The following is a 12,742-nucleotide window of genomic DNA, read 5'->3' on the forward strand; positions in this document are numbered from 1 at the left end:
AGATGTCGTAATAAAAATATATTGTAGTAATATCATTATGTAAATGATCCTTGATTTTTAATAAGATAGATGGTTTTATCTGTTTTGTAAAAAAAATTATCCGAGTGAAATAAACAGTATACACAATACACAAACATGAATCACAAATAATCGTACCGAATTACGAAAAAAAACAAAATCTGAAAAAGTGGAGTTTCCCTCGTGTATCTTTTAAATGCGAATAAGTAAAAAAAGAAACAATTGAAAAGAAGACGATGTCCAATTATATCGAAAAAGAAAAACAAATTGATCTAATTATTTTTAGGTTCCTTTAAATGAAATCATTAAATTTACATTAGAATAATTATTACATTGGAAATCCTTTGAAATAATTTAAGCAACATTCTAAAGGAGTTTTCGAACGTTCAACTGTATTCCATTGATTGGCGTTGCTGTCACACCCTTTGGATTTAAACGCATCGGTATTGTTGTATGCTCGGACGGAGAATATTCGTGTTGTTTGAGTAAATGTAGAATCCCTAATTTTGCTTGCAATAATCCAATTCGTGCACCTACATAAACGAAAAAAATAAATTAATTGCATTTAATTTAATTAAAAAAAGAAAAGAAAATATTGCACGATTTTTAAAAAAGAACAACCATAAACATGGTTGTTATAACACCATGGTTTGTTGTAATTTACCTATACAAATGTGAGGTCCTTCACCGAACGGGAAATAAACGTAACGGGTTATGTTTTTCTTATTAACATCATTAAATCGTTCAGGGTCAAATTTTGTAGGATTAGGGAAGTATTGTTCATCGTAATGCATACCAATCATTGATATCATAATTGGAGTACCCTTTTCAATGACTAGATTTGAATCTGGTAATTTGTAATCATTAATAGCAACTCGATCCAAAAATCCTAATGGCGGATACATTCGTAACGCTTCGGAGACGACCATGTCCATATACGTCATGGAATTTATCTGCAATTATGTAAACATTATACAATTATCAATATTAGTCGGAATCTCACTCTAAAATTAGAAAATAAAACTGAAAGATAAGTTTTTATTACTATGTTTTTCTAACGAATGTCTGATTTTAATTTAATGGAAAAGAAAAACAAGTGTACATTATAGAATTGATCTAACATAATGCAAACGTTTCATAATTATCTTACCATATCATAAGTAACTTTTCCATCATATTCATTTAAAGTATCCAGAATCTCTTGTCTAAGTTTTGTCTGTATTTCCTGATTAAGAGCTAATTCGTAAAGAGTAAAGGCCATAACCGTTGATGATGTCTCAAAACCACCAGAAAAGAAGACAGCTGTTTGTGCTACCAAATCGTCACCGCTGAATTCTAAGACACGTAATGAAAAGTTATTTCTCGAATAGTTTTTATTTTTGTTTTCTAATACCAAATCATTATATCGCATTTAATTTACTCACTGAATCCGCCGAGATCTTCGTCACCGTAAGTGTTTTTCAATTCGATCAACAAATCGATCAGATCGTTCCTCTTATGACCAGAAGCAATTCTTTCGTCGATAACTTGCCAGAAGGTGGCACGGAGAAAGTTGCTCACGTCTTTGCCGAAAAATTTTGCCCCCGTCGATTTGACGATTCCAGGGATAAAAAATATCGACATGAATTCGAAGCCACGTTTAATGTCATAGTCGAAGATCTTTTTACCGTATTTGCGAAAATCGGCATCAGGATTGCTCATAGAATTGGCGCGAATACCGAAAGCGGTCGTACCGATCAAATCGGTTGTAAATTTTGCACAGATTTCTTTCATTTCGACATTTTTCTCTTTATCTTGGAACAACGAACGATTTATTTGATTATCACCAACTCGTAAGAAAAATCATTTAAATATTAAATCATATTTATTCTTACCTCCCAAGTTCAACGATTCGAGATATTTGTCGAGATCCGTGCCGATTTCAACCATCAACTCGAACATTTTCTTCAATTTACCAGATGTAAAGATCGGCGTTAGTTTAGCCCGGAGAATCTTCCAACCAGGATTTTTCATCATAAATAAATTAGCGTAACCCAAACGATCGTTGACGTCAGGTGAGGCATATCGGTCTGAGAAATAATTGAAATCTTTGACCAGAATGAGTTTCACCAATTCAGGATCACGTATTAAAATCGAAGGCTTGTCAAAAATGAAGAAACCCACGTAGGGTAATCCTTTCGATTGATCGTACAATTCCTTCACAAATTCCCCGGATGATTTTTTCATGAAAATCGAATCCCAAAAGTTACCAATAAAAGGAACAGGTGGGATTTCTGTTATTCCACGATTTTTCCAATACTTAAATTTTCTCGTCATGTAAAAATACGCGGCTACCCAAAATGATAGAAAAATTATGATACCATCGAGGCCCCAGTATGGTGTCAAAAATGCCATTTTTTAATTTTTTCAATTTCCCTTAGGTCCTTAAAATTTTATAATAAACAACAATTCTTCTCTTCAACTATAAAATATGGTCCACAGTAATTTTATAATTAATTTACAAATAATTTCTCACAAACTAAAATATTTTTATTTTTTTTTTTTTTGCAGACGCTTATTCTACTTGTTTAAGAACAAAACCAATTAGTTTCTCATCGTAATAATAACTGGTGAACTGTCTCAACTTATATTGCAAACTCATGTTGTGATCACTGTCTTCGGTTGAACTTATACTATTAATGTAATGTCCCCCTCTTCGTAGTTTCCCTTTCTCAATTTTTCTGCACAATACAAATCTCAAGTCGTAGTTTATTTCTTTCATGTCATTATATAATGATTGATAATATTCTCATTTCGCGATTCAAATTTGAAACACGACACTTCTTCACAGATTTTCACATAAATCTTTATACTTTTACCATTGATCCTGAAGTAAATCATTAATCTCTTTTTACTTATTCTCAAATAAATTAACTTATTATTTATTAACTTATATTATTATATTATATTAACTTATTATTTAATTTTTGTTTAATTAGGCACTACAAATTTTCGTACTTTTTTCATTTTTTTGTTCCATTTTAGTTCATATTTTTTTAATTGATAAATTTCAGAATTATTATTCGCATGGCAAAGAGAAAGTCCACCTACTCTTTTTGATATTAATTATCTGAATCTTTTGTTTCATAAGAATAATCTCGCGATATTTACATGAGTCTTTAAAAGTACTTATCAGGTGACTGACCGGACAAAATTTATTATTATTTTTCGACTTGTTTAATCATATGCGTGTTGTCTCTTGAAAAGTATCTAGTAATTCTCTTTTTTCGTAATTTCAACGTGTTATTAGATTTGAGAAAAATTCTCAAGTTAAATTACAAATCGAGAAATCAAAAGAAATAATGATTTCTATTCGATCTGAAAATAATCTCTTAATTAATACTTATATTTATTTTATATAAATATTAAAGTATTTTAGCTATATATATAATTATATAACAATAATTGCGATAAAATAAGAGCGATTATCATTTCTGCAAAAACTTATCTATTTTCTCGAATTGGTGTTTACGCAGTTATGTTTAATTTCAATATAATCATATGATAATTTCGTAATTTTGTTTAAATTGAATTAGTAAAATTTATGTGTTTATTTTATTTGATAATTTTATTTTCATCAAATTTATCATTGATTACGACATACTTAATGTTACGTCCGGAGACGCAAAACGTTAAAATGTAACAAACAAAGCCTGTTTTGGCCACTCTGCGTACACCGAATATAGCCAGGACCAGGCAGACTCGTCTTTCTCGATGATTTAATAATAATGAAAATGGCGAATAAAATTTGGAATATGAGTAAATTATTAAAGGAATGAGAAATGAAACGAAAGGATTTATTAAAGGTGAATGCCAATTCCCGTTCACCGGTGCTTTGGTTCAAAAGATATTTTATATAAAAAAAAACAATTACTTACAGAATGAGTCCTTAAAACGAGCAGCACGCTACATACACACACACACACACTTCCAAATACAAGCTTATAATTAGTAATATTCGAATAATAAAAAATGATGAAGGAAATTATAAAATAAATGCTTCTGACGAGAAATGAATAAACTTTTAAATATATAAAACTACTAGATATAAGGTTTTTGATAAGTACGACTTTTTGATGAGAGAACTTTTTGGTCAGAGACACTTTTTTGTAAGAGACACTTTTAATAAGAAGACCTTTTGGGTAAGAGTTTTTTTGATAAGAGGCGTGGGGCCAAAAAGAGGCTCCTTATATATTCTTTGTATCTACCCTGGTGGAGGTTTTGCTTTGCACCCATTTCGTCATCTCAAACAAAATCTGCGAGCATCCGCAATGGCGGATTGCTACACGTGTACGATCCGTCCAGAGACAGCCCGCAATCCCTCTTTGTTCCGTCACAGGATGTCCATTTCTTGGCAACGGTTCCGTTATTATCATTAGGATGCAACGATTATCATACGACTCAACGGCATCGGTTTTGTCTTTGTACTTCATCTTGTACGTCACTTCCTGGTGGGGGTTTGTTTGCACAATCTCTCAAGCACGTCACAACGGCGGAGAGTGCACTTGCGGAGCGCGTGATAAATGGTCGTACACGTGCAGGAAACAGGGAAGGGGTTTCCCGATATGTTGTATGGTGGAAAATGTATTACAAAAAAAAAACAATATTGAGAAATTATACGCGTGGCGGGACGTCACCTTAAAATATTCAGAAGAGAAACAAATATATGCTTGTATTTATTGTCTCATTGTAAAATGCATTGATTAATTCTTTAGGAGAAAGAAATATAAAAAGAAATACATTAAAATTCGAATTCATTTACATTTAGTTTCTCGAACAAAAAGATTTAATTTACACGAGGAAAAACGTCTTATAGATGTATTAAAACTATTATTAATAATTATCATTATTTGATTTACATTAGAGATACAGAATATTAATTATACGCAAGGATAAATACTTTTTCTCAGAATTATATCTTGATAAATATCTTGTCGGTTTTATTCGTTTAAGAATATCAATATTTTTATCATATGAGATTAAAAGTGGTAATTTGAATTTTCAAAAATTCATCGTTAATTGGTCGTTGCAAGTTTACTCAAGTTTAAGTAAACTCCATCCAATGCAGTTAATGTCAATCCTTTGGGATCTAAACGTATAGGATAAACAGTTTTTTCACACGGGGTAGCTTGGTATTTCCTTAAAATCTGAACGAGACCATACTTCGATTCAATCAGTCCTAATCTTAATCCTAAAAACAAAAAAAATATTTTTGAAACAGATTAAAATCTCTCGTTTAAATGTGTACATACCGATGCACATGTGAGGACCTTCACCAAATGGCAGATAAGTGTAAGGTGTCAAATTTTTCCTATTCTCATCATTGAACCTTTCTGGATCATACTTGTTCGGTTCAGGAAAATATTGAGACTCGTATTGCAATCCCATGGAAGAAATATAAACTGGTGTTCCTTTTTCTAAAATTAAATCATGACCTGGCACTTTGTAATCTTCACCAGTAATTCTTTCAATGAACGGGAGTACTGGATATTTTCGTAAAGTCTCTGATACGACCATGTGAAGATAAGATAAATTCGTAACCTAATTATTTACAATTAAATTCAAATTAGATAAATAATTATTAATAAAGTTTCAATAATTATATAATTATTCACCATTTCGTAAGTGACTTTATTATTATTTTTGTCGAGAGCATCCATAATTTCTTTTCTAAGTTTATTCTGAATTTCTGGTTTTAGAGCTAACTCGAACAAAGACAACGCTAAGGTTGTGGACGACGTCTCGAAGCCACCGGTGAAAAAAACTGCAGCCTGCGCAACCAAATCGTCTCCGTCGAATTCTATATATATAACCGAAAATAAGATATATTATATAATAATATAATTCATTTAAAAATATTCATTTTAAACTTTATAAACTTACTAAATCCGTCGAACTCTTGACCCTTGTGATTTTTCTTCAATTCGATAAGAAGATCGATCAAATCGTGTTTCTTTATTCCGGATTGCAGTCTGTGATCAACGTTCTCCCAAAAAGTTTTCCGAAGAAAATCACCACTATCTTTACCAAAAAAATTAGCCCTAACTAATTTGATTAACGATGGTATAAAAAACATGGTAAGAATTTCGAAACCGCGGTACCAGGTGAAATCAAAAATCTTTTTTCCGTATCTTCGAAATTCGGCATTAGGGTCGTTCAATGAGTTCACTTTCAAACCGTAAGCAGTGATGCCGATTAAATCCGTCGTGAATTTGGCGGACAGATCTTTTATATCCAACGTTTTACCTTTCCCTTTAAACAAAATCAAAAGAACCAAAATAAATGCTAATTATTTATTTCATTCGGAGTTCCTTACCTTCCAAAGACAAGGATTCCAAATAAGTATCAAGATCATTTCCAACGATCAGCATTAAATTAAACATATTTTTCAATTTCCCGCTGGTAAATATAGGAGTTAACTTCGACCTTAAAATTTTCCACGCTGGATTTTTAATCATGAACAGATTAGTCCAACCTAGACGGTCCTTGATATCTGTTCTAGAGTATTTATCAGAAAAATAATTGAAATCCTTCACGAGAACGTGTTTAATAAGTTCTGGATCACGGACCAAAAAGAAAGGCTTATCGAAAACATAAAATCCCATGAATGGAAATCCAGCTGATTGGTTATGCAAATACATAATATATTCACCAGGACATTTTCGTAAGAAAAAACTATCAGCAAAGTTTCCTAAAAATGGAATTGGTGATATTTCCATTACGTTGCGATTTTTCCAGTAATTAAATCTTCTTGTCATGTAGAGATAAACTGTTATCATAAATATTAAAAAAATAATAGTGACGTCAAGAAACCAACAGTTAGTAACAAGTGCCATAATTACGACGAAGAATATTAATCTGGTAAAAAGAAAAAGTAAACTTTTAAATTAAGTAGTAAGTTAAAAAGAATTAATTATGTTGATATTTAGCCCTTTCATTCCTATAGCCGCCTATAGTTGACATCCGCGCAAGGGATATTTTACATTAATCAGTACCTTCAGTAATGGTTATCATAATTGCATATTTTGATCAAGGATCGATTGTATCGTTATATTCATAAAAAATATTACGTAATAATAATTAAAAATTTTTGGAAAAATTGGCTATTAATATATCCGTTAATTTTGTAAACTATGCACCGCACAATGAAATCATGATAAAGGATATATATACACAGTGTTAGCTGTGGCAGAAAGAAAGGGTTAAATGCAGTTGTTAGTTTATCCAAATATTTTTCAATTACATTGATGACATTTACCTTAATCGACGAAGGGAATTTTTTAATTTGATTCGTTTTACGATCAGAATATTCAGATTTTATCAAAAATATTATGTCTTGTTTTAATAAACTTTATGACGTTTCCCAACAATAGACTAGTGAGTAACTGACAGTTGAAGTGATCTGTTCTTCCCATCCCACTTGAAAATTAAATGAATATATTTATCTTTAGTTTTTGATTGTATTTTCATGTCTCTGTATCAGGGCCGGCATAATGTTTTGCGAGTTCAAACATTTTGCATGACTTAAATTTTACAACGAGGAATTATTTATTTGCAAGTGCTGTTACTGTAATATTCTTTTCGCTTTCAAGGGGCAAACAATTCAATGAAAGTACAAAATTTGTAATCATGTATGATTTGCAAAAAACTATTGATATAGTTTAATTTTTCTAAAAAGTACATTTCACTGAAACCGTATGGATTTTTTTATCTAAAGTAATTTCATTTTGTAAGTATCATCATTTTGTAAAATGTTAATCAAAATCAGTGTTTTTTAATTGGGTAATTTTCGTAGACTGCGGGGCCTCTCAAAACGCGGGGCTTTTTCCGGCGAACGCGCTGAACCTACTTTGCACAGCCCTGCTTTATATAATAATAATACGTAATTGTAGTTTATGCTTATCTTACTTAAGATAAGTATTAACGATAAGTTTAAAACTTTTAAAAATAAACTTAAGATTATTATAAATTTATATAAAATCTGAAAATGTTTACATTTAATAAACACAAAATTTTGTTGAATTCTTTATATAATATTTCGAAGCAAAATAAAATTACGAATGAATGAATTAGTGAAATAATGAATTTTAACGTGCTAATTATACAATTGCAATCATTTTCTTGTGCGTAAAGATTATTGGTAATAAAAACTGTTTTAATATGTATATATGTAAACAAACAACATATAAAAACTTAAATATTTTTTCTATATTCATTTTTCGTATCACTTGAAAAAGTTGTTATATATTTATGTTCACTCCATGGAGTTGGTTGTCAGAGTCCATGAAAACAATACCCCTAAACCCCCTCTTGAATAATTATGTAATCGGGAATATTTTTACTTATTGTAATATGAAAATATTCCTTTGAATATTAACCCTTAGCGCTCCGCACGTTTTTGTACCACTGTTTCTATTATTATAGGAAAACAATAAATTGTAGTGTGATTACGATGAGTACAACGGTCGTGCTTCTTTCTTCTCTTCATAAAGTCACATTAGTTAGATATTGATAACTAGAAAATTGTTATTATAAAACTAACAATAGGAACATACACTTATTGTAAGATAAACTAGAATAAAAAAATCAGGCAAAGCGAAGTCCGAAGTCACTTGCGGGTGTATCCTGTTGACTCGTCAATTCACGGAAAGATAATTTTAGTTTCGTCGAATAATTTATTTCATAGTTAACAACCTTGAAAGTTTTCTTTTTTTGTTTTAAGTATTTTGCAGATCGGTCAAAACGTCGAAGAAAAGACTTTCAATATATTACGAACATGAGTTAGTTGCAATCGTTTGGGTCACGTAACGTGACGTTTACGAGCTTAGCTACCGTTTTCCATCTCGCACGCGAACATCGCTGAATTTTTCGAGTCGTAAGGTCGATGAAATTTTCTTTTGAAAGACTTTTCTTTCTGAACTAAAAATCTAAAAATCAGGAACAGATAGGAAACATAACATATAGATGATAATGACTCGAATACTCTGACGCAACTAGTACGCGTGCGTGCATGCATGCAAACACTTATTCCATCGTCCGATCATTTAGCAAATCTGTTTCTCGTGTAACGCCGAACAAAAACTTGACGGCGTACACGCGAGCTCGCGAGAATGCTCCTTCGTGACGAACCCGGCAGCGGACTCGACGAGGATAATGAAGGAGTCTCATACATTGTAGGTAACATCTTATAGATAATTGTCTCGTGTATCCAATTCGAAAAGGAAGGTAGAAAGAAAGAGAGAAAGAGAGAGAAAGAGAGAGAGAGAAAAGGAGAGAATTCAAATAGTAAAAAAAGACTAACAAGAATTTCCTTAAGGAGAAATGCTTTTGTAAAAGATACTTTCGAGTTGAAGAACGCCTAGGTAATTTGTTTAAATTTATTATCTCTCGATAATGATCGTTAAAGTAATAATTGACCTATGACCTCTTACCTTTCACGATCGTCTAGCCTATTAACGAGAGATGTGCGCGTTCAATCAATAATCAAATTTTACCCGTGACTCTCAAACGGGAATAACTCATTCAAATTTCCCGGGTAAACTCGAAACAATTACTCGGTCGATAAATGACAATCTTGACAACGTCGATAATTACGTATAGAATATGAATGTAACGCTGCGTATCGGCAATTTTACAAACTAGAAACAAATCTCTATGAATTTCCGTCAGATGGCAAACGTAGTGGGAAGTTTAAACGTTCCTTATCATTTCTAATCAACACTTAATTTCATATCAACATTTCCTTGTCTACAGTAAACCATACATTATTTTTAAATTAATACATCTAAAAAAAGAAGTCCAAATTCGAAAACAACAAATTACTCTACGTACTGTTCAATCATCTTTCATCATAATAATCCAATCAATGAAGCCACAGATTATACGGTAATCGCATCGGTCTCCTCATGAATTAGATATCGGACAAGTTAATGAAAGTTTTCCGGAACCATTACACTTAATAATAGAGAGCTGATCACGCATCATCCAAAAAAAAAATAGAAAAGGGCCCGCATGAGTTCCCTCTACTATGTTCCTAATTTTGCCTAATGTACAAGTGATTTTAAATCTAGCATTTGGAGGGAGAACATTGTTTAAATTTAGTCATACTGTTCTATCAAATTATTTCAAGTGGGGATACTCGAGTTTGGTCGTGACAACAAAAGGGCTGAAAAGTTTAGAGTCTGTCATGCAGAGGGGTGCAAATTATTGTCATGATTTTTGAAAGATCGCGTCTAAATTTCTTCATACTTACACGAAACAAATATAAATAATACTTATATATAATAGAAATTTACCGTGTCTATAATACTTAGAGGAGGACTGAAAAGTTCTGAGTCTAGCTTGTGAATGTATTGTACGAAATAGAACTGTAATTTAACCGAATGTACAAATAATTCTAAATCTAGCATTTGGAAAGAGAACATTGTTTCAGTTCAGTCATACTCTGTTCTATTAAATTATTCAAAGTAGGGATGATATTCGAGTTTGGTCGCGACAACAATTCGATCGTCAGACGCTACGTAGACGAAAGAAGGGCATCCGAGATGCAATAGGAATAGGAAGAGGGTAAAAGCGGGGGATAAAGGGGTTTGGGTTAGGAGGAAGGGGAGGGGTATGTCTTCGGCGATGCTCGATTTTAAGCTCGCGTAGCTCGTAGAGGCGTTTGCCGGTGCGCGTTTATAACCGTCCGTGGATTAGTAACGCGGTATGCGCGATGCACGATGTTTAATGCATGCCGTTCGAAGCGCGTTCGTTGGGGGCGTGGAAAATTGAATCGGAATTTGGATCGATACGCGACAGGACCCATAGGAACTTTGCTTATTCGATATCTCGACCAGTCCCTGACTGGTAGAATCGATCTAGGAGATGGGGACGATTTAAACACTGCTATAGGATTTCCATGAAATTTTTCATTTATTTAAAAGAAAAATCATTGTTCTTTATGTTAATCTAATTTATCTTTTAATTTTAAGCTTATTATTTTAATTAAAGATCGTTTGTTATATTTTCGAATTGTTTATATATGTGATTTAATTTTAAATAATTCGTAAGATTGTAGATACAGAAAAACGTTTGTAACTTTTAATAAAATCGCATATAAGGATTACGCTAAAATTGTAATTATTTGCTCTTTTCATCTACTAAAACAAATCTTATCAAAATTGTATCTGTTTCTTCTTTTTTTATTTCAATTTATCAGAGATGTGTAGATGCACATCAAAGGTAATTGTACATATTGTGTAGTTGGTCATGTAATTTTATATTTACTTTGTTAATAGTAGAAATAAAGGAAGAGTATCCTCGTTAATGCTGCGCATCAGAAGCCAACACAGCGTCTTACTCGTTAGCTCGAAAATACTATTTTGTATATATGTGTGTGTGTGTGTATGTGTATTTTGTGTTTCTCTTTCTCTTTCTCTCTCTTCCTTTCTCTTTGTCTTCCTTGAACGTAGTTTCCTCTAGTGGCCACATTTTCCAACTTGCACAAACTAACCGCGGATTGGTCGAGTCACTTAAACTGGAGACGGTTGGAGTGGAAAGCGAAACCGGAAGCGGCCAGTCGCGAACGCGAAATCCTCTCGAAATTGCCGTTGGCTTGTTGTTGCTGTTCTTCTTGAGTGTATGTATGTATATGTATATGTTAGTAGTACAGCAAGAGAATAGAATTTTCTCTTGAAAGTCAATCTACTTTCGTTCGTCTGTAAGAGAAACGTTGCACGTGTACAAAAGATGTTAGGGAGACACAATTAAGCCCAGAACAATTCTACGTCCAATACAAACTCATACAGATCCTTAAATTTGTCTGCAAGAAAAAAGAACAATCATTCTATCCCATCTAATTTATCATTAAATTGGATTTAACAAATAACAAAAATTGTAAATTCAGAAAAATCACCCTTAAATTATAAATAAATTGTATAAGAGCATTGGACTATAATTTCGGCAATAAAAACCCTGCATTTCAATATTGTTACGTTGTACTTTGATCGAGAAAAAGAAAGAGGAAGAAAACTTCATTAATTCTTTGATAAAATTCAAGCAATTTCTGATCCTAAAGTTAAGAAATTTACAAAAATTTGTTTTAAATTATTGCTTAATTTTAATTTTCTATCATAGTTGTTTTCAGAACAAAAGAGAGACGACTATTACGAGTTCGTTGAAATCAGTTTGAAGAAACGAAATTAGAAAGAGAAGTTCTCGTAGTTCGAAATAAATTTCCCCCTCGCCCCACCCCTACCACCATTCCTCCGTTGGAGTATACGCAAACGAAAGGGTTGTAGGAAAATAGTCTTCATCCTCTTCTTCCAGCTCGTTCGGACAAGCAACCCCAAAAGTCCGAGGAAGGATTTATAAGAGAAAATACACGCAATAAAATCGCAGGTACACGAACGGTAACACCAATACGCACGCAATAAAAATCGTACGGACTGCGGCGCGCAGTGTGCCGCGCAAGAGTATAAATTCACTCTTGGACAAACGGCGAGAATCCTTTTGCATTTTTTTATTTTTTTTTTATTTAGTGAACAGAAGTAGAGGAAGAAAAAGAAGAAGAAATAGAAGCAGTAGTAGAATAAGGGCAGGGTGGTTCGTCCTTCCTGACAGTGCTTAGATTTAAATATTATCTTGTAAAAAGGGGGATGGGTTTAATGCATTTATAATTGTAGACGGGAGTGTAAGGGCGGGC

General features: G+C 32.5%; 1 protein-coding gene across 1 annotated transcript; it reads right to left on the reverse strand.

Annotated features, from left to right (window-relative positions):
- Window positions 1-323: 323 nt before the first annotated feature.
- On the reverse strand, window positions 324-7,686 carry LOC122523265. Its single transcript, XM_043644926.1, has 11 exons — window positions 6,374-7,686; window positions 5,941-6,309; window positions 5,673-5,857; window positions 5,310-5,598; window positions 5,077-5,248; window positions 2,582-2,738; window positions 1,893-2,415; window positions 1,443-1,811; window positions 1,169-1,404; window positions 683-971; window positions 324-551 (listed from the first exon to the last, which is right to left on the reverse strand). The coding sequence occupies exons 1-11, from the start codon at window positions 6,891-6,893 to the stop codon at window positions 385-387; spliced, it is 3,276 nt and encodes a 1,091-aa protein (XP_043500861.1). The 5' UTR covers window positions 6,894-7,686; the 3' UTR covers window positions 324-384.
- Window positions 7,687-12,742: the final 5,056 nt, after the last annotated feature.

The sequence above is a fragment of the Polistes fuscatus genome, unplaced genomic scaffold, assembly GCF_010416935.1.
Source record: "Polistes fuscatus isolate 324 unplaced genomic scaffold, CU_Pfus_HIC Scaffold6, whole genome shotgun sequence".
Lineage (NCBI taxonomy): Eukaryota > Metazoa > Arthropoda > Insecta > Hymenoptera > Vespidae > Polistes > Polistes fuscatus.